General features: G+C 38.9%; 1 protein-coding gene and 1 long non-coding RNA gene across 2 annotated transcripts in view; both read left to right on the forward strand.

The window, feature by feature from the left end:
• Positions 1 to 1,885, forward strand: part of LOC311439595 (uncharacterized protein) — a gene marked incomplete at its 3' end in the record, with an annotated part of 72,496 nt that extends 70,611 nt beyond the window's left edge. The window contains exon 7 of the mRNA XM_084525488.1: positions 1,697 to 1,885. Coding sequence (XP_084381614.1) covers positions 1,697 to 1,885 — 189 coding nt within the window. The remainder of the gene's footprint in view (positions 1 to 1,696) is intronic.
• Positions 1,119 to 23,450, forward strand: part of LOC311440068 — a 599,898-nt gene continuing 577,566 nt past the window's right edge. The window contains exons 1-5 of the long non-coding RNA XR_014695191.1: positions 1,119 to 1,227; positions 1,866 to 1,927; positions 12,797 to 12,886; positions 13,522 to 13,678; positions 17,761 to 17,846. This is a non-coding gene — a long non-coding RNA (uncharacterized lncRNA). The remainder of the gene's footprint in view (positions 1,228 to 1,865; positions 1,928 to 12,796; positions 12,887 to 13,521; positions 13,679 to 17,760; positions 17,847 to 23,450) is intronic.

Below are 23,450 nucleotides of genomic sequence, written 5' to 3' on the forward strand. Positions count from 1 at the left end.
AACAAGCCTGCCTGCATGTGTCCTTCACAGTGGCACACATGGGAGGGTGTACACACGCACTCCCAATGTGTGTGTGCATACAAACCCCCAGGTGGACAAGTATGTAAATGAAAATAGCAGTTACCTAGTTCTGTTCAAAACTGGACTCCAGTGTAAATTTTACCAGCTGGCAGCCAGGCCGGTGCCTCAGCTCTTGAGGCTGAGCTTTGCTCTGCAGTGCAGTCTGATGGGGCAGAGAATCTCGTCTGTATCTCCAGCCCTGCTGATCACATCTCACTTGGTCACTGGCACTATCTTTTACATTTAGTACATATTGTAGAAATCTGTGCAAAAAATAAATAAATAAATAAATAAAAAATCTTAGAAAAAAAAAACAAATTACAACCCTCTAAAAAATTGCCACTGATGTTTATAAAAAGTTGTCTTTAAGAAGTACATGCTTTGTCCCATTGAAACTGTTTCTTGTAAAAATTGTTTAGAAGAAATATATCTTCGATTGACTCTTTTATATTCTACCAGGAAGCAAGGATGGCAGCAAGGAAGTGTTTGTGACTCAGAGAACATTTGTTTGTCAGCATGGTTTCAGCTTTTTGGTCCCAAACCTTCCCTGTTCCACACAGATATACATGTAACCTCTAGAGATTGTGCTACCAAGGAGGGGTATAACAGTGGCTGTGAGATCAGTGAGAAAAAGCGAAGGAAGAGGAGCCAGTGAGATGTGGTTGTAGCTGCTGCCCTTTTTGTAAGAAAAGGTAGAATTGGATCATGATGATGAAATGTTAAAAGACATTAACAGCATCCAAGCATGTACAGTCAGTCTGAGGTGACAGTGAGCTGCCAAGGACAGCAGATGTTGAAGTCACAGAATAATCTGGATTGGCAGTGACATCATCTAGTCCAACCATCCAGTCAAAGCAGGGCCAACTTCAAAATGAAGTCCATTTCAAAGTCACTTAAGGTTGCTTGGGGCTTCCATCCAGAGGTGAAGGTCCCACAGATTTCCTGGGAAACTGTTTCAGTATTTGGCTACGCTCTTGGTGAACAACTTTGTTCTTTACAGCTTATTGTAAATTCACTTGTCACAACTTCTCACTTTCTCTCATCCTTTGGCAGGGTACCTCACAGAGTCCGTTACTGTCCTCTAGAAACTCCCGTTTGGTAGTTGGGTAAAGGAATTAGATGCCTCCTTAGACTGCTCTTCAGGCTGACTAAGCCCAGTTTGCTCAGGTACTTCTTGCGCATTCTGTGTCTCATCCCTCCTGACCGTCTTTATGGCTTTTCAGTGGACTTTTTCCTCTTGGTCAGTGTCTTTCTTGTACTTGGGTGCGTAAACTGAGTGGAATACTGCAGGTGTGGTCTCCCAGGTCTCAAAAAGGGAGAACAACCACTTTCCTTAATAAGTTGGGTGCAATCCAAGTAATGCAGCCCAGGGTCTTAAATTAATTGCTGCAGCTCCCAGTGTCTCCCAGGTCCTCAAGAAGACCTGGGGCAGTGGTACAGCCTCTGGTAGGAGAGGTTTGTTGTAACTCAGGTTCTGCTCATCATGAGAGCTTGCCAGGTGGCTTGCAGTGGCCTAAGAATGACTGTAACCTAGAAGATTTCATTGTGTAAACTGCAAGTAAACTTCTTGCTCTAACTTAAGCCCTGGGTTGCTACTGGTATGATTTTAGTGTGTATCTTTTTATGTTGTACTTAGAGATACACTGACCAGTATACGTTGTGGTTCCTTGCTAAAGCTGTGACAACACAAAACAACCATAAGCCGTCCGATCTCGTAAATTATGATGGGTTCATGATTGCTTTAGTCAGCACTGTGCTGCAGAGGACGTACAGGATTGCAGCAACTTCTGTTCTTAATATTTCAGCGGCTGAGAGTTCACCCTGAGGCAGATGCTCAGAGACTCATTCTGATCTTGTTTGCACCTCGGTAAGTCAGGAGTAACTTCAAGGCAGTAAATTGAATTATGTTGTGGGTTGGGGAGAAAGGCCAGGACAAGCTACATGTCACTATTTTTTGTTCTAGGCATTTACTTTTTTTTTTTTTTTTTTTAATGATTTAATTTAGAAAGGGATTAGAATTCTTTGAGCTGCTTTTCTAACCATCTTTATTATTTGCTTTTCATTTGCTTGCTGCCAATACATGATGTTTTCTTTCTTAATCACTTGCTAGCATGGTAATTTTTTAAAAATGTATTCAGATCACAACAATTTTCTGGCAATGAAAAGCATGAAATTCACTGCCCTTGAAATCTGCATCCGCATGGAGGAAAATACATCCTTTCATATTTCACTGTCAGAAAAGAATAGTAACCGTGAAGTTATATTTATGTATTGAACCATGTAATATTCCAAAGGGGAGGAAAAAAAATATAAAAGATGCTGATTTTTCTCTCGCTTATGTAGCATGTATATTATTTAACTGACAATGTTCAGATAATAATTTGTTATGAAAACCTGCATGTTTCGGAATAATGTAGGGGATGACTCTGAACAGACTGTCATTACTGGCCATATGGCTGTGGTCTCAGACTCCCTAACAGAGTCTTCTAGCCAGTTAGAAAGCAAGAGAAAAAGCTGGTGAGATTTCCAAGTCCATCTCACTTTCTTTGCCCTGAATGCTAATCCTGGTTTAAGATGGAAAACAAATTCTTGAAATATTGCATAAATATAAATGCTTAGCACATGTTTCGTGCTTCTGTTCTTCAAGCTGTTCTTCTCTAGTTTTCATATTATACCCAGGAAGTGGCAGCAGAAATTCAGAAATGATGTGGACATCAGACCTTTGAAGAGAATTGGTAGATTCTATAGGTAACACAATTCTTATTTAATTTACCTAGCTGAGAACAACAGGTTAGAGTTCAGAACTTGTGATCTGTATGAACAGGACCTACATGTTTTCTCTGCTAGCCCCTGACTTTGTGAATGTAAGCTTCATGTGGAGGACTCCTTGTCCTGAACAGAAAACAGAGCAGGAACTATATCTGTTGATTTCTATAAAAGAGCTTTCTAATTGTTGAATCTTTCTCATATTATTTATGTTAAGAAATTGGGAAAGTTAGCATATTATTTATTACCTGAGTTATAATGTCAGGAAGAAATAGAGCAACTACTTTGCTCATTCATTGAGAGAGAGAATTTGGGAAATTATCTCATATGTTTTGCAACCAATGGAATTTTCAGTGCCTTCCCCAAAGATGAATTGTCCCCATCACTGTTTTTGTTTCTCTTTGCCTAGCAATTCTACTCTCATGAAGTGACATTTCTTTTTTCAACTCAGTTTTAGCCTTTCATCCACATTCTTTATGGTAAGATAGTAACTGAGATGTTTTCGTTTTGTAGAAATACTTCCTCATTCGAAAGAGGGTCCCTGGGAGATACACAAGGATATTCTGAGGCTAACTGGGCTCAGTGAATACTTAATGTGGAGGACAGAGGAAAGACAAGGCATATCAGAGATTTACCATTTCCCTTTCACTATAGCAACTCACAGATCCCGTCTATGGTTTCTTTTTTTTTTTTTTTTTTTTTTTTTTTTGGAATTTGGCCTTACCTGAGTTGTTTTGCTCTTCATTTCAGAAGGACCACATAGACCCCATGATTACCATTCTGTTGTTTTATATGCCTCTGAAGCCAGAAATGTTGTGTCGCTATTGACATTTTCAGTCCTCTGCCTTTTTTCCGGTTACCCATCACTGTTTGATATCTTTACTTCTCTAGTATTCTGCTATCACATTGAAGACTTGGGCCTGTTTGTGTGGAGAATGACTCCTGGATAACTTCTCTCTTGGCTTTTTTTTTTTCTTCCTCCTTTGTGTCTCTTTTTAGCATAAACCATTACTAAGAGCCCTCAGGCATGCCTGTTTGGCTCTTCTCCTTCTTTGCCATTACATGTGAGTACCTGATTGATCTAAGAAACAGGTTAGGAGATGGCAGATACTCTTTTCCTGTCAAATAGATAACCTGAAAAAAATAGTCAGTCTTTATGAAAAAGAGCCAGAAGCCCATTCCTCGACTGTAATTTATAAAAGTATATCTCCTTTCTGCTTACACCAGGTACTCATATAGACCCCAATCTTTAACGGTCATTCCCTGTGTATTCACTGTTATTACAGCATAAATGACAACAAGACAGTTTCTTGGGCTGCCTTATTGTGATGTGAAGGAAAGGATGATCACCTTTTATCTAAAGCAGGTTTGTGAGTCAGTGGTCTGTCCACTAAATGTGTAAATAGCTGCACAGACAGCCTGCTTCTCCTCCACTCTCTGATGAAAAGCACTCAGAGTAAGGTAAGGGAAAAGAACCATGAGGCATAAGAAAGGTCAATACAGACACACAGTTTTGCTTTGAATGTGGCATTACTTTTATTGTACTTGGATATTGGACCCTGGAAAAATATTTAGAAAATAGCAGAAAAGTACATGGTTTGTTACGGTGCTTCAGATGGACAAGGCAATCCTGCTGTAGATAAAAAACAAACAAAACAAAAGGCTCACTGAGCCTGGAGCTGTATCACAGAAATACAATATGCATATTGGACTTTTTTTGGTAAGATGCTTCAGTATTTTACTGACTAACGCATAGATTTTAATAATGTTCTGATTTTTGTCAGTGTAGATAAATTTGCCTGTAAACTACTGTAAATACAGCATTTTGCTTCAGGTATTTGTACAGGGAGTTCCATTAACTGCATACAGCCAGAGGGTAAAATTAATTTGAAATTAATAATGGAGAGCAATGCAAGAGGACTAGTGAGTGTGCTACAAAAATGGGCTTTAAAATCTCTACCAACTGAATTTTTAACATTGTACTCGGGAGCGAGCAAACATTATAAACATTCAAGAAATGTTTGCCAAGTCCGCTTGCAAGAAGTGTAGACAGCTAAAAGATGTCACCAGAGCATATTGTTGTAACACTAAGAATAATGTGTTATCTAGTGCGTAGCACTGAACACCATGTAAACAATTAATCACAGAACAGAAACTACTGAAAATCAGTAACATGTGAGTTGCGTTTATAGGCCTGTGCTAATCAAGTAAGTTGTTTATTACTTCTGATGGATAAATCTTTTTAACCTTCTTTGACACGATATGTCAGCATCTTAAACACCTGCATCATCTTGATGTTTGTGTGATTTTATTTCTGGAGAGAGAGTGAATACAAATGTTTATTTTTCTGCAGTGGGACAAACCTTGTAAAGAGATGAGAGTAATGAGAAGTATGTTTGCCAAGCCGTAGGGTGCAATGCTGTTGTTCAAAACGTATGGTGTTGGTAATCTCACATGCACACATGTAAAAGGCAGTCATAATGCAAAGCCAGCCATTTTGCTTGACAACTTTGTCACCATCTTTATACTCTGTCACTGAGTGACATCAACTGAAGTTGCAGGTATTTCATGAAATGCCAAGGCATTATTGTTAAAGTTATGGTACAAGAACTGGTAGCAGGAGATTTCAGTGTCCCAGTGCTGCAAAAAGAGGAACTCTTTGTGCATTAAATGCGTTTCACAGCATGTGTAGTTTACAAACCATGTGTATTTTACGCCTTACCTATTCTTTGCAAGTTAGGGAACTCTTTCTTGATTGGAAAAGACAGTGTGCTGGTACACAAGTCTGCTCTTGAATTAAATGGAGAGAGGACGAGTCCTGGGCCCTCCCAGGAGGTGGCCAGCTGGTGGGAGCAGTGCAGGAGGAGCCCTTGCCTGGGCTGGGCAGTGTCCCACGGGGTCTGATGGGTACCTGACACCTCAGCAGATGAGAAGCAACAAGTTGTCAGAGACCAGGGCTATCAGAGCTGAGGTTACCAGTTACCGCTGCTGCTTTTCACCCCCTGCATTATTTGTCAGCATTCTAAGAAGTGGCCTCTTTCTCCAGCCACTGAAATGAAGTATTTCGTTATTGAATTTAATGAGAGCGGGACTGTCTCATTGCCGTAAAGGAATCAAAAATAGTCTGTTTTTCTTGCAAAAGAGTTTTCTTATCAGCTTCAGAGGAGACAAAACAGAAGACTGAGAAGCAAGTCTGACAGTTCTCTTCATGTCCCACCTGAAGAGGCAATTATTATAAGCTTTGTTACTAAAATTCTTGCTGCTGGTGTTAAATGGCTTAACAATGAGGTATTATCTTGTTGCTCTGGGCAAAAGTTGTATCCATTTTGATAGATGTCTCACTTATCACAAAAGTTAGTATGTAAACTAGGAGATCTTGTTCACATTTGGAACTCAGGGGGAAGTTGAATGTATCTTCATTTTGTCTAAGAAGTTCTCAAAGGCATGAAAGATTAATCTCCTATTAACATTTGCCTGCAGCTATTTCTAAAATACATTCATTGGTTTCTGTCAAATTAATTAATCCTAAAGGAATGATCTAGTGTTCTTAGCTTTGTGTTTTTTACACAGGACTAGGTCCTTACTGAAACACAGTGTTTGAACAGCAAAGCATAAAAGGGATAAGTTCACAGTAATGCAACTTGACCTTTTCAACTTCCCAGCTCAGTAGAACTCCTGTAAGACTCATTTTCCTAAGTCACAAAGTGACTATTATACCGTAAAGAGCAGCAATAAATGTGCTAGTATTTCTGGTATTTAAACTGGTTTCTCATAGTAAAAAGATCCATTTAGAAAGATACTGAAGTCCATATAATAATTGAATAACAAGAGAGCCCAGTCTGGAGGACCTTTTTGTGCCTGTTGCAATTATAAATTCTCTAGTCAGTCGTGTTTATCACTCACTTCCCTGCCAAAGACAAGGTGCTGATTTTTTAATGCGTTTCTGTTGAGACCTCACCCTTCAGATCTCTCTTCAGAACTGTAAGCTATTGCGTTAAAGACATTGAAGTCTCTACCCCAATTTGTATCATAAATTTCTTCTCAACAGTGTTAGTCATTATAAATCACTGTCTGCAGCATTCCTGTTACGTTTGATAGGATAACTTCAGTAATGCCCCTGCTGCTGCTCCAGAAAAGGTACCATTAGCAAAGCCTGCTGGGGAAAGCAGGGATGGAGCCCTACCGGCTGTGCTGTGATGGCTGTTATAGAAACTAGACCTGTTCTGATAAATGTGAATTAAAGACCTTTTTAGGAAGGATTTGAAGTCTAACACTAAAGGGATGAACTTCATCACTGCCTACACAAGTGTGTGGCTTGGAAGTAGGAAGCATATGGGAAGATTGGAAACAGTAATAAGAAAAAATGAGAACTTGCAGAAAAGGTGAAAAAGAGGGGATGCAGTATAATAGGATACATGCAAGCAAGGTTCAGTACGTAGGAATAATGGATTGCACAATTAATCATTACTGCAACAATCTGGAGATGGTAATAGCTCACAAACTGAATGCGAGTCAACGATGTCATGCTGTCAAGAGAAAGGCAAGCTTCCCAAAACCAAGATAAGGCGTCCATCTGCTTTACTTCACACTGCCAAGGCCTTGGAGTACCATGTCCAGCTGTGGGCATGTATCCTAACAAAGCTGTGGACTCGTTTGGAGAGATCCTAGAAGACTGGAGCAAGAATGATTAAAGGTATCAAAAACATGAACCACAGGTCATAGTTTAAAGTTGTGGAATGGGCTTTAGCTAGAGAAGAAAAAATTGGAGGGCAGACATGAAATTATTTTTCAACTGCCTGTGAGATCACTTGCAAAGAGGAAGTGAATCTACTTCATCTCTACTACTGTTGGGATAAAAAATAATAGGCTTAGCAGGTGAGTTCTGTACTTAGAAGACAGGAAAACTCAGTAACTGTTGGGGTAGTTAAATGCTGGAATAGATCATGGGATTTTGGGAATGCTACAGAGTTGCTGCTGGTGTCTTGGAGCCAGTGATCATCAGGAACTGCTACAGGTGGAGCTGATCCTACCTTTTGGCAGAAAGATATCTGAGATGACCTCCTGAGGTCAATTCCCACGGTAGTGTCTACAGTATATTAAACTTTTTTTTTTTTTTTTTTGGTGGTCCTTTAGGGGCTCAGGAGTTGGACTCAGTGCTCCTTGTAACTCGGATATTCTATGATTCTCTGATTTCCTGTGCATTTCCAGGATCCTTGATGTGAAGCTAATTTCATGACTGATGCTGTGTGGACTCAATAGCAGGGACAAACTTTTGTTCCAGGTTTGCACAACATCTAATACAATGGAGCTTCCCAGTAACACAACACAAAACAACAGTAACAGTGGCATGGAGGGAGTTGTTCCATAGCTAAGGGGTGTTTTTCTGTAGCTTTCTTGTCGCTCTGTGCATCTTCGATACAATGACAGCACAGAGAAAGAGCAATCTCTAAGCAGTCCTATCAAACTGACAGCTTCTTACTCTTATTCACTGCAGGGCAGTCACATGCCAGCTTTTAAAAAGAGTGATTTAAAAATACCAAAATGAACAATAACATCTGTAAGGCACCAATAGCAAAGGCAGTAAACAAAACAAAACGAAGTAGAACACACCAGGGGTGGAAGTTTTTTAGTGTTTGTTCCCCTCAAGGCATAAAATCATTTTGTAGATGATTGACACATGGGATTGAATTAATCTGAGAAGCTTGCTGATTTGCATCCTTTGAAAACCGTTGGCCATACATAAACCTTGGGAAGTTACATAACTGTCATCCAGAGTTGTGCACTCAAGTATTTGTCAAATAAGTTTAGCAGAGTGATGTTTCTTCATCATTCTTTCTGTAAGAAGTACTTCAGAGTTCTGTGAGATAACAAAACCTGTTATTCCTTTGTACGTTTGGAGAACATAGCTGTTTATCAGTGAAATCTAAATCCTGCAACATGAATACCCAGAAGAACAACACTCACAATTAATTTTCATATGGTTCATTTGTGCTTCCATTTTTAAGCATTTTGGTCTGCAGATTTGTTCTTTGTCTTGAGGACCAAGTTTTCTTGCCCAGGAAGGTACAGTCTAGTGGTGCAAGTGTGAAAGTCTCAAGCTAAAAGCATTGCTGTCAATGTCCTTTTGCTTTATTTTGAGCTTTTGCACCAGGCTACCTGGATTTTATACCAGTGACTTTGCTGTTTTGAACATTCTTTTGTGTGTGATTCGCACTCTATGACCTCTTAGAAACCACTACTACTTGCTGCTTGCTTGGGATCCTGCCCTAAATATATTTTAAAAGATTCAGCATTAACATTTGGCCTGTAATAATTGTCCAGTAATGAAGCCAACACATCTGGCATCTCCTGAAAATTGACTCCCTAGAGGAGGAACCCGTATCATGTTGTTAGAGAAATAAAAATTAAGTCTTGCCATTCTATCAATGGTTGACAAATGGAACATCTATCTATCTATCCTCCTGTTGTCTGGCTTGCACTTGTGTCTTAGGCAGAGAGCAGAGAGGAGCAGTTTTGTTAGGTGATTTGGGAGGGTCTGACCCAATAATAGTTTCTGCTCTCATTGCCTTCCATATGCTCAGGCATCTGATGTGGATAATATTTACATAATAAAAAGAACCCATAAAAATGAGAATAGTAAATGTAGGTCCTCTTGCACCACCGCATCACTTAAACACTCCTGCTTTTATTGCTTGAATGAAGCTCGGTACACAGCCACGAGTAGCGGAAGATGGGGGGTTGTGTGTGCGTGCTACGTGCAGTCGTCATGTGCTTGTTCAGAAATAAAGGATTATTGGTTTGTTTTGCTCCCTTCCAGTAGCTGTGATGAATAGGCCTGCAATTTTCACATTTGCTACCATTTCTTCAAATTGTTTTTTTCATGTGCTCAGCAGGGGTGTGGGGAGAACAGGTGTGTACTTGATAGACTACTGGTATTTAAGTGGTGATTTGGAAAGTGCTAGGTTTATGTTTTCTCCTTTTTCTTACTAGCAGTCTTTTCTTTTTTCCTTTCCTCTACTGCTTTTTATTTCATTTTTAATACCAGCTTGTTTCAATTTCTTCATGCATCTACTTCTTAATTTCAATTCAGTTTAGATTCTTCCCCTGATGTAGGTTACTCATCTCTGTGTGTACTAGGCATTTAAGGCTGAATGTTTTTAAGGAGCCTTTTGCTTCTCTTTGAGAGAGCATCAGGACATCTGTGTCTGTAACCTCACGTCTCCTTAGTCTCCACCTCAGTGCTGTGGATAGCATAGACCCGGAGGGAGCAAGGCCGTGTTGAGCAAGTGTGGGTTTCAGAAATCCACGAGCCCTTTCCCTGCTCCCTCTGGAAACTGGAGGTTATTTTTTGCTCCTTGAGGATGAATACATGTATGGTAAATTACTGAACTCAGCAGCAACCTTTTAATCAAAAGCAAACAAACAAAACAACAAAACAAACAAACAAAAAACCAATTATTTGACAGATTTTACTTGTTTTACCTCTGTGTTCCTCTAGAAGGTGGTGTGAGGTGAGATCTGCAGGGGCAGAGGAGAGGATGAGATAAGGAGAGCCACTGAGCATCTTTGAGGGAATGAGCTTATGAGCTTGAGGAACAGCAAGGTTAGGCCAGCAGGGGAGTTGCAGCAGAGAGCCAGGAGCTTTCATCTCTTGCACAAAGATTGCAGGATGGCCAGGAGAGGCACTGAGAAGCTGTCCAGAACTCTTCCATGTCTGAAAAGGTCTGGTGACAGAGATTGCTGCTCCTCAGGAAGGTACTGAGTTGAGTGAAAGCAAAGACACACATGATGTCTGTATAAATGCTAATTTTCATGTCTGTTGTAGTTGCTTTGAGCTTTCTCCGTTTTAATGGAAAAAATCCATTTTTTTTTTTTTTTTCAGACAAAATCTTTTTTTTTTTTTTTTTAATTTAAAAGTCTTGCAGTTTTTTTGCAAGGGCATCCTCAGATGGAAGAGGTCTGGATGGATGTACTCAGAGTGCGGGCCTGCTTTACCTCTGTCAACTGCAGTGTTTATTGTGGTACTCAACTTCCACACAGGTGTTAGTTCAGATATGCCACACTTCTCTGTGCGTTTTTCACCCCAGATACAGTCTTCTGTCATTTTGTTGCTTTTGGGCATTTCCCCATGTTGCTGCTGTTCTGTTAGCAGTCTGTAGGCCATCTTCTGTCTCTTCCTGTCTGGAAACTCTTCAGACAATCAGCTGCTGAGTTGTGATTTGGGGCTCTGTAGCCCTCAGTTACAGCTGTTGGTCAGTGATAGGCATTCTACTTGCTTCCAGACATGCCATAGGTTTGTTAAAATCCGGTGCTATTCACTTGTGTTTATCTGAGTTGCCTTCACTGGTTTGACAAATCCAGACCCCAAAGAAATGAAGTACTCCTAACACTGAGGTACACCTGAAGATTGATAATTTATTTATGGAGTGTGCACATGATTTTGGGTGTTGGTTGTTGTATTTTCAGGACTTTGTTACATGTGGGGACTAAATGCTGTTTGAATTTTCTGGTGGGGAAAAATGTACCTTTTAAAGTGAATTAAAAAGGAAGACAAGCATATCTTCAGGCAAGCTCTTCAAGTTTTAACTAAACAGCTTAACATTTCTTGAATCTAGCAATTTTACCTTGTACAAGCAGAGTTCCTGAAGAACAAAGACTTAGGCAATGTGGTATATCTTGTCTTCAAAATATAGTTTGTGAGACTAATGTAAGAAATATATGTTAATGTTTTTTTATTCTAATTGTGGCCTAAAATAGTGAATTACCTTCCATATAAAGACTGTTCTAAGATTTTCACTTTCAAAACTTTCTAAATAAGTTATATCAAGTGTAGAAAAATGTTTATTTAAAGTTAATCTATTTTCTCATTATCTTGTATCAACTGTGTTATAATTGAAGTACATTTGAAATATGTTTTTAAATGCAGGGAGTAATTTTAATACCAGTTGAGCTAAAAAGTAGTGGAAAGAAACAAAGTCATATGTCAAGTCTCTTCAGATCTTAAGTTAATAATATTAAAAATCCTGTAGGTCACATGTACTTTTTTAAAATTACCATGCAAAAACATCAGTAGGCAAATTATAATATGCATAATTGAAGCAAGTTAAATGATATGAAGAATGCCTTGAACAAATAGCTATGGGGGACATGTACTTATACATAACCATTAGTGTAACTCCGTAAGTCTACTCAATTAGACTTAATTACAATACCGCAGAAGTCAACACAGAAGCTGTGAGATGTGAAAAGAGACGTTTTACATATTGCTGTAGGGATCATTGTATTTATGCAAGACATTGACATGGCTTTACTATTCAGGGCTAGTTGTGACAATTGTGTTTGACTGCAATAGCAATATGGAAACAGAGAAACTAAAACAAGGCAAGTGCCCTAGGACTGCTCAGAAATCAGAACTGTCATCTGTTCTGATTTGCACACATCATATCAAAAGCATTCTAATGCATTGCTCCAAACGTTTTACTCCAAGAAGCACACATGGACCCGACCCCACATCTCATCAGAACGTTTTAGTTTCACCATAAATGAGCGGTTGTACTGTCCTGCCAAAATGCCTGCAAAAAAGCAATTGGAATTATCGCCACCCTGAGTCACCTAGCTGGGGAAAGGTTAGACCTTGACATTGATACCACTTACATTGACATAAATTTTAGGACATTTTGTGTTAGTGGTGTCATGCCAACTGGTCTGATACCACAACTAGGCCTGCAGTTTATCCAAACCATTAAAGGTAGTGTAGGATTGCAAATACTGGAGTGAAAATAAAAAATTGCTAAGTTATGTGAAACAAACAAACAAAAAAGTTCTCTGCTATATTTTTCCAAATGCAGTAATTGCTAACTGCAGTACTTAGAAGACAATGGCAGTGGAGCAGCTCTGCTGACAAGCACCTGGGGGGCTCAGTGGCAGCAAGCTGGGCACGAGCCTGCAGCATTCTTCTCTTCTTGCACAGGAGATTTCATCTGGACAGCGTGCAATTTTGGGCCCACCAGACAGGCAAGATGCTGATAAACTGAAGCAAGTTCAGAAGAGGGCCACCAAGGTAGTTGGGGCTAGAGCACTTCTGTAAGGAAATGCTAAGAAAATGGGACTTGTTCTGCCTGAAAATGAGAAGGCTTTGGAGGCATCTCATGGCAGCTCAGTGCTGCCTAGGAGGTGGTTATGAAGAGCACAGAACCTCTTCACAGCAGTATGTAGTGTGAGGACAAGAGGCAATGGGCATAAATTGGAACACGAGAGGTTCAGCCTGGCTATAAGGGAAACCTCTTCCCCCAGAAGGACAGCCCAGCAACAAAGCAAGGTTACCCAGAAAGGTTGTGTTGTCTCCAGCCTTGAAAGCTTCCAGGATATGACAGGATAAAGCCCTGAGCAACCTAGTCATACCCCATAGCTGACCCTCCTTTGAGCAGGAGATTGGACTAGAGCCCTCGTGAAGCCCCTTCCCACCTGACCTGTTTTATGCTTCCGTGCTAATTTTTAAAAGTAGGTTTTCAGAATGTTTCTGTAGTCATCACTTCCTGGAGTTTATCCAGGAAACTAATGTTGAAGGTAACAGTGGAGGAGATCAGGATTTTCAACAAAATTTTGAGAATATTTTTTCTCAGAGGCAACTTTGTTTTCTTGAACACTTTTCTCTCTCATTTTTTTCTCCTTTTCTTTTCCATTTGAAAATCATAGTTAAAGATGAGGGATGTGCAAGATGGAGAAAATCATGCAGAGATACAGGATTTTGCCTTTGAACTGCAGAGTTGTTCTTTTCACCTCCTCCCAGTCTTACATCACTTCTCCCAGCCCTGGACGTGAGCCTTCTCCATGGGAAGAGTTAAAGTTTGAGGTATGCTGGGTCTGTGGGAGGGAAGAATTAGGGGGTCCTGATTTGCTGAGCCAAAGAATGCTTTACACATCCAGTACTGCTTACTGCCAATTAATGCGGTTAAGGAGATAGAAGACATAAATTTCACTAGAGCTGCTGTTCTCAGGGAGGATGACATCTAATCCAAAAAAAAAAGGGGGGGGAAGGATGGGGGCTGAGGGGAATGAAGATCTCTTCTGTGCTGAAAGCTTTATGGGAATCATTTTAGAGGACTTTTACTCAAAGTAACCATAAATTCAAGACCTGGGGCCAACACCTCAGTCTGTATAATGTAGCATGGATCCACTGACTCCCGTGAGGTAAATCTGATTGATTCCAATGGAGCATGAAGACCCAAATGCCCTTGTAGGCAGGAGGAGCAGGCAAATGTTCCTATAAATGAAAAAAAGCTTAAAAGGAGCTTGTTTGTGAGTAAAATACTACTGAAGACCCTTATTGCAAAACAGCCAGTAGATGAAGAAGACGTTTTCAGGACTGAGGAAAAGAAAAGGGAAATATTTTTCCTCAGTACAGAGAGAAACACATCAGTGAAAAAGAGGCCATCTGGCTCCTGGATTCCCAAAATACCAGAGCTCCTGCAGCTGAAATTTTTTCTTTAAGAAAGAGTGTTCAGCCTACCTGTCACTCAGTGATAGAAAAATATGTTAAAAAATAAAATTTATTAGGGCAGAAGAAGAAGCTGGAATTGTGAAGTCTGGAGAGGTGAAATAAACACACTTTGGCCAAATTAGATAAAGCACCTCAAGAAGATGAAGAACATATTTCATGGAAAAAACCACCTGCCAACAACTAGAACTATATTGAACTGAAAATTGACATACACCGGATTATTTAACCTGCTCTTAGGGAGGAGGAAAAAACACTCAGAACACCTTTTTCCAATGAAATGCCCTAGGAATTCTGACTACTAGACTGCAAGGATTGTTAGTGATTTGGAAGGAAACCATTCTGGGAGAAAACAAGGAATGTGCTGTGATGTCTAGCATCAGCAAATAGACAAGGAAGAAAAACCCATTGTATTGGACAACCACATCTGAAGTGTTCTAAAAGACATTTTAAACCAAATGTTCTCCACTGACTGATGTAGATACTCTCTCTGAGTGGACTGGAAAGTCTTCCCGTGATTGCTAGTCTGGAAAATATAAATAATGCCAAGACATTGAGTGGTGTCACGTTTGAATTATAAAATGGTATTAGTGCTCTAGCAAATTTTAGGAGGATGGTATTAGATTTCTATATCTTATTTCATTGTTCTGACAGAAGAAGTGATCCTACTTAATGGTAACTTCATGAGGAGCATGGAGTCAGCTATATAAACCCTGTATTGCTACGATTGAATTAGTGTACATTGCAACATCAGATAGATGTTTCTATGACCTTTCTGTGGTCAAGACCCTGTTTTTGTGGAGGCTTCTGCGCACAGTGAGAGTCAGTCCATGCCCCCCAAAACTTCAAGTTGACAGAATAGTGAAGCATATTGCTAATAAACGGTAGTGTCAAGTACAAATTTTGTATGCAGATATATGTGTATGCTGTATAGTGATAGCACAGGATTTCTAGTTGAAGAATTTTAAATGCCCCTGATTCTTGGTGATACTTGTCATATTCTCAAGGTTGAATACTTAATCTTTCCAGGTATTTTTAAAGAACTTCTTGGTGTTAATTCATGTTTTTATACTGCCAGATGAATTTTTGGGAACCGTGCATGGTGCTTGAAGATTTTTCTGAAAGCATTCCAAAGATTATTTAAGCCACAAACTACAAGCTTCATAGGCTCCTTAATTTGATCTCATACATCTGTTTGCAATTTGGGATGTTGCAAATGGCTAGTGGGAAGTTCTGCCCGGTATTTGTTTCTTTCTGGATAGATAACACAACTCACTCAGGAATAAGTCCTTGGATTTTAGGAGACTTAGAAAAGCAATTAATGAGGTCTGGTTTATTTATTATACTTGTCAGACATTTATGCAATGTGAAATCAGATCAGTGTGGCACACGTCAGATCTGGTTTGCACGCTCTAGTTATGCAATTTGTTTGTTCCATGCATACAACCAAAGCATACATAATACACTGTGCTGTGAAGGCAAAACTACACAGTCTTGATTTATCTGTGTCTTTATTAAAAAAAAAAAAAAAAAAAAAGAAATCATAGGTGCATCTCTGCAAATAAAATCATATTTCAAGTTAAGGTATGCATCCAGCTTTTTATGGTAACTTCAGTTTTGCACCTGCACTGATCCACAGAGGCTTACCAGTCGTTCTCTGTATATCAGACGCTGCTCATCAGAACCAACTGAAACTAGGAACTTGCTATCTTTCAGGGCCACTTCAGTCCAAGTAAATATTTGTTTGAAGGATGTGAGCCTTTCCCATTGTTCAGAGTGGTGTACAGATATATGCAACAAGGGCAGACTAGGGCTCTTTTTAAATTTTTTGATTCCAACAGAGAAAGCGTTTTTGTGACGTTAAAAGTCAAGCTCTTCTGTTTTAAAGGAATAAATTGTGTATACATTTGTGACTGTTTTTTTTTAGAAAGCTTAGATTTATTTCTCCAAATAGAGCTTACTAAAAATCCATGAACAGAGATTTTCATCAGAATGTTTTGTATACAGACTCAGTCCATTTAGTTAGAAATCACTCCTCCAAAAAAAATGTAATTAGTGTTTTATACTCAAGATAAAAGATCTGCTCAGTTATCCTAAAGATCATCAGTAACTGATGCTGTAGAAGTTCAATTAAGATGTAAATGTGAAGTGTAGGTTATAACCTTCAGAAACTAGTCTTTTATAGGACATGTCAACATTTCAAAGTTTCAAAACAGTATTTAGACTACGAGTCACTGAGCTTATCCTGAAGCCTCAACCTGCTTGGTAGAGTAAGATATTCAAAATCCGACTAGACATGGCCCTGAGCAGCCTGATCAAGTTGACCCTGCTTTGAGCAGGGTGGCTGGACTTGCCAGTCTCCAGAGCTGTCTTCCAACACGAACATTTCTGTGATTCTTGATTCCTGAAACTCACCCTTGTGGTGCTGGTCTCTCTTTGTAAAGGAGCTCTTTATGGCAAGCTATGCTATAAATTTGGGTTACAGGAAAGCATCTACTCAACCTGTTTACAGCAAATTATTTGAACAGACTGCTAAGCTTGCCTTTGAGGACACACTATAGCTACCTATGTGGTATTTTTGTTAATTAAAGTTAATTTTGTTAATTAAAGTCTTTTATGAAGGTTATTGAACTCTTAAAAGGAATATTGCAGTACCATCCCAGTGTTCTTGCCAAAACTAGAGAGCAATTTCTCTTTTTGATGGAGCACTCCATAATGAGGACAAGGAGACAAATTTTGCACTGTTTTGTACCTGGCATAACTCCATTGCCTTCATTAAGTGAATTTATTCTGAGTGTTGTAGATTTTCAAATATTATAGGAATATGACATAAAAGGAGTCTATATTTGAGAAATTAAAATATAAAAAGCTGCTAGCTCTGCCCCCCATAAAAACAAAATGAAAGTATGAGGGATGTACATTCCAAATGTAAGAGCCTGAATTTACTACATTAACCCCAAGCTTGACTTAGGATAGTAAGTAACTGTTTTGGACTGATGATAATTTTGAAATTACTTCCAAGAAGGAGATTTTAAATGGAATTTCGATCAAGTGTAATATTCCTCTTATCAAAACTGAAGCTAATTCGTTGTGGTTTTGTTTATTTTCTGCATAGAGACAACAATCAACTTGATAAAAGCCAGAACAGAAAGTTTAAGCTACTTTCTTGACCTTTCCATAATGGCAGTCTGGTCTGGCGAAATCTGTGTTGCCTCAGTGCCACATGTATGTTAGCAAGCACTCTGCTTGACAAGTTGTCAGCATCTTCAGCAGGACAACGTTCTTTCAAAAATTCCAGTACTTGTCTGCTGGGCATTGATGCCAGCAGTCATTCCTGGGGATTAGATGAAGTGCTCATTTTTTTGTGTTGTCTACTGCAATGTGATATGTGCCTGTAGGTCCCCAAACTAATGATGCTCGAATGTCCTTCCTCCCAGTTTGATCCAGAGACCAGAGACAAGGAGTGGAAATGAAAAGAGGGAGGAACAGACAGGGGAAAAAAAGAGCAGATGCGGAAAAAAAGGTAGGAAGAATTATTTTTTTTTTTAAAAAAGGTCAAATGGTCATCCAAAGAGAGAAACAGATGTAAGGGGTCTGAATAGGGACCTGCAAAGAATTTTTTTTTCAGGATATTTTTTGGGATATATATATATATAATATATAACATATATATGTGTTAGTCTGGTTTTCCTGTGGAGAACCAATATATTTTTTCACACACTCTGCACGTCCCCTCTCCCTGTAACACCTGTTGAACTACTCGACCAGTTCAAATTAAATTTTGTAGAAGGATGATCCTGTAGGTTTCCTTAGCACAAATGGCAGCACCAGAGAGTAAGAAAATCTATTCCTCTTTGGGAGCTGGAGGGATAATGCAACACAAACACATGCTTTGTTACCTGGAGAATCCATATTGGAAAGAAAGCTGATGAGTAAACCTTCGAAAAGCTTCTAGAAGAGCTTATACACCAGCTTATACACTATCAACTATGAAACACAAGTAAGTTGGAAACAAGATTTTGTTAGTTTCAAGACTTGGATTTCCTTAGGTGTTTTATTTTAGAGAAGAATTGACTACAGAATGAGAAAGATGGTAAGAATTAGTTCAGTAGCTAAAAGCAATTTTCAGTTAGCTTAATCTGTGTTAAATTTAGAATTGAGCTTCCGAAATTGAGCCTCTCTGATGGGGTGTGATAGATAGCTGGAGAGCTATTTCCTCTCAGAAAGGGCCTGGAGAGCCTTTCCTGGGGAGCCTAAGAAAATTCAGTGAAAGTTTCAGGACTAGCTATGTAAGGAAACACTACCATTTAAAATCAGGAAGTAGGTCTGATATAAGACATTAATAAAAGAAATCAGTCAAAGTAAATGTATTAAAGCAGAATGAAACCTGTGGTAAAGAGGAGTAAACCCACTGGTCACCTAGCCTGGAACCTGGGTATATGTCAGTCACTGTGACAGCTGCTATCCTCAGTCTTTTAAACCATGCGTGTATTTCACAAAGCACAGCTGAGCTGTGACACAATCACTTCCAATAATGATGCTGAGCAGCAGGCAGAACTTACAAAGCACATATTCTAACATATATGAAACAGAAACAGCAAATAACAAGATCTTCGCTGATACTGGTACTGTGCTTTGTTTTTTTCCTGAATGTCTGTTACAGGGAGGATTCACGTTCTGCACTTGAGGCAGGTAACTTAGTAGAGATTAATATTTCAGAAAATGGGATACTTTGTCTATGAATGTCATTAACAGATGGTGATTCAGGACTTTAAATGAAATTATCTGTAGCATATTTTCTAAATACCTTGCTATGCCGTCCAATTTAATAGCCAGAAAAGTCAAAAAATAGATTTTCACTGATAGTTATTGACAAGTTTCACTAGCTCACTAAACCAGCTCTGAAAGAAAATGCCTTAGGGTGGAAAACAGCTTCAGAAAATGAACCTTTTAAAATAAATCTAGAAAGTTAAATTTAAGATCATTCTCAGGTAAGAAAGGAAACTTTGGAAATACAACTCCTAACTAGCCTGTTCTGAGCAAAATGTATACCTTTCAGGGTTTGGGGTGTTTACCTGAAAAAAGGGCAACTTAGTTAATGCCAGAGATAGAACTTTTTACATAGTTTCCCCTGGAGAGCCTTTTAGAGTACCTATGAAACCTCAGAAAAGAATATCAAGTTACAGCCAATATAAAGGAAGTAATGAAAATCCAGTTAAGGATCACACGTTTTCTCACTTAGGATATCTGTCTGGTAATGACAGACCATAGAAATACAGGGCTATGGCAGTGTGACCGCATGCCAGCAAAGCACAACTTCACCATAGATAGGTTATAATTTCAGAGAGAAACAAATTCTGTTGCTTGGATTGCCCTAAATTTGTCTGTCAGAGAAGAAGTCAATTCAGTGGAATTACTTAGAATTCTTTCAAAGTTGGGTAGAGGCCTTCTGAGAAAAGAAACATACGCATTTATATGACAAACATTTAGGCTTGTCCTGCTGTTTAGGACACACCTAAACACGTATAACATTTAGATTCCATATCACAAAATGCTTAGAAGCAAATGTGGTAAAGCAGTGGAATAAAGGTTTTGTAGTCTCCATTTTTCTGCTGTAACTCAGAAAATCTTTGGGTTATCTCTATTTGGGAATCTTTTGTCAACTCTGGAGATTCAAAGCCATATTTATTCATAAAGTTGAGGAGCACACAATATTTGCCTCAAATACTGCAGAGCGGTAACAGAAACAGGTTACTGAACACTGATGTTCCCACTCACCTGCCAGGCTCCTGGAAGCCCAGGCAGCTCTCAATCTATCAGTAAAGGACTGGCCTCAATCACTGCATGGCAGTGTCTGATCTTCTCCATCTCACTGACCTGCTGTCCTCTCTGCTTCTCCTCATCAGGCTTTTTATCATGTTGTGTCATGACTTTCTCAGGTGCTTTTGAGTGGAAGAGCTTCTGTGGGAGAATAGATCTAGGAAATGGTGCCTGCCTGGCAGCATATGGATTTTGTTAAGTCTGTAGTTTGAGCCCTCTTGTGAGTCTCTCTCCCTATTGCACTGGGAGCCTAACTTACAGTTGGTTTTTCCACTGGAAAACTTGATAATTAGAAGTGAACCCTTGCAATATTCAGTATTTTAACACCCAAGACATTTTGTGAATATAGCTCCTATTCTTCAGTTGAATAGAATTACTTCATGTAAATAGTGTGTTCTTTTCCTAGCCAACTGGGAAATTATTTTCAACCTTTAAGTCATACAGACAGACCGTAAGCCTTACAGAAATGACTTCTTAACATCAGATTCCATTATTTGCTGTTAACTATTTTTTTGCATTTAACATAATTTTGGTTGTCATGTTTCTTTTGAAGGCAAAGCTCTTATAATCATGTGTTCCTTATCTCACATTTAACTGAAAGTCGGCACAGAGAAACAACATCCAGACTAATTATTACTTTTTATATATTTTTGTTTTATGGTCCAACTGTTCTCAACTTGTTTATATCAGCATAGCCACACTGACCTCAAGGGAACTGAGAATTTTCAGCCAAAGAAAAAAGAGATATTTTAAAATAATACATTAAACACAAAAACCTTTCGCCTTATTAGAAAAAAATGGGGATTAAATATCATTATCTAAGAGACCCTTTTATTCTTGTAACAAACATATTCTACTTTCCGAGGCTATTTAAGTCATTTGGCAATGTACATATAATCATTGCAAACAGCCACCATAATTTTGGGGACTGTATTTTGTGAAAGATACATTTCTGTTAGGACTTGGTCATGTTGGGGCAAATAAGAGTGCTGTGGAATTTACAATATATAGCACAGCTATTTATAGTAGAAAAACAGTGATAAGTATTTTGTTTCATGTTGTGTGGTGTTTTTGTTTGTTTGTTTGTGAGGAAAGCCTGACAAAACAAAAATAATTTGGAATTAACAGTAAAAACAGAAATATTTTTTTCACAGTAGTCAACATTCCAGAGAGAAATATATTGCAGTTACAGAAAATTACAGTATATTTTATATTGCTTCATGCATCATTAGCAAAATTGCCTGTTCATTTCTACTACCATAATCCCCATTGCGGGTGCTAACAGTGTAGTAATAATAAAAAGAGCACAAGAGAGAACTCTAGCCATTATGTAGTGAGTGCAAGTCCAATGGTTAGAAAAAATCTGTTTTGACTAGTATACTGAGTGTGGTTGATATCTGCTCTATCAAGAAAATAATTGGATCAAATTCTTTGCTGAGGTATTTTGGCAAAACAAAACAACTTAGAAAGAGGTTGGTTTAGATGATAAGAGAATTCTGCCCCGTTTCTCTCTGAGCAATCTTAAATTCTGACCCTGTGCATGATATAAATCAAAAGGTGTTGGAGAGGATGATATAGAGCAGGGATCGTAAACTTTATTTTATAGCTATTGCAGTGAGAGAAAGTAGATATAATCGCTGTGCACTATAGCAAATCCTCAGAACATCATTGTACCTTGACTCTATGCTTTAAAATAATGCCTGTAAAAGAAGACCAATTACAAAGCAGAACATTCCATGAGATATAAAAAACAGTTGAAAGAATATTTTTTGGCTTAATATGAGTATGTCTACTATATCAAGTGACCGGAAAAATTGAGTGAATGTAATTGATTAGCTTTACACACTTGCTTTAAACTGTAGCCATAGCATTTTATTTTAAAAACAGGATAAAACCAACACTAAAGGCATGCAGTCATGTTGATTAAAATGTATTTTATATTAACACAAACTTTAGATACATGATAGTTACAGCTACACTAGTTTCAATTTACTTTTACTTCTTGTTGCTTTCCACTGTTGCATTTTGTAAGTTTTCGACTTGGACTTTCAAACAGAGCTAAAGGAATTAAGTATCTAAACCTGAGTGAAATTTTGTGGCAAATGGATTTTAAGTTAACTTGGGTCTCCTAGAAATTCCTAGCCAGAAACTTGCCAGCTTCCTCAATTCTTATGGCATTACAACACATAAATGCAGAAGATAATTGTCAGTTTTTAAGGCAGAAAAAAGATGGTTCAGTGCCCCACCTGGGGATGTAAAGCACCTGGGTTAAACCAGGCACAGAGTAGCTCTTGTCTTCAAATGGGAGAGCACAGGCTGACAGCTCTGCCTGTGCTGAGCCCAGTTGTTTAATTGCCCTCTCTGGTGTAAAAAAGTTCAATTTTGGCCCAGTCATTTACTTAGCTGATGGGCTGTGGTAGGACCACCACTGCCACTGCTGGTGCTGCATGTACTTTGGGTGCTTTGAGGTTGTGGTGCAGTGACAAGGAGACTTCTGGCACGGTGTGTGACCACAGAGCAGAAACACAACTCCCATTTGAAGGAACTTAGTGCGTCTCCTGAGCTCACCTTTGCATGTCAGTGCTCCAGTATGCCAGTTGAAAAATAATTCATAGCTTTCATTTGACACAGTTGCAGTGGTGAAAAAAAAGGAAGTAATACCCTGGTGATTCTGGCTGTTCCTCTGCAAGGAATTATATGTTGTAAAAGTAAGGATGTTATATTTGTAATAAAGTAAATAGGAGCGGGGAACTGTGAAGTTGTTTTCACAGCAGATGATTCTGCAGGAAAGAATCACTGCAGGCAGCAGAAATAGCTTATTGACTCTGAGATCGGATCTTTACTGCTGATGGAAGATGTCCCACACATTGTGTTATATATGTTTCCAAGGGTGTTACCTGTCTGCAATGTGAACACTCAAGGTGGCCCACAGTGTGGATGCACGATGGAGTGCCCTTACCAAAGAACATAGCTGTCAATGTGTGTCCTCTGGAGATAATAGAGGGATTAACAGAGTTCATCCAGGGAGGAAGGCACCCAAAAGTCCAGGCCCTCAGGAGAATGTGAAGATGGTTATTTATGGGCTTTTGCAGTGGTGTTTTCTCATGCTTATGATGTGCTGGTATTGCTCTTCTCTTGGAGGGTGCTTGTTTGTTAGTTTTCAAATACAAATCATACACAAATTAGAATCATAAATGTCAGAGTCTGAATTACGCATTATAGAAGCAAAGCCACTGGAAGAGCATTCAACCTAGAAGTCTGATTTCTTGGTGTTTGAAATAAATTTGAATGTTTAAATGGTTGATAA

Source organism: Aythya ferina (genome assembly GCF_964211825.1).
Source record: "Aythya ferina genome assembly, chromosome: 7".
NCBI classification, from domain to species: Eukaryota; Metazoa; Chordata; class Aves; order Anseriformes; family Anatidae; genus Aythya; species Aythya ferina.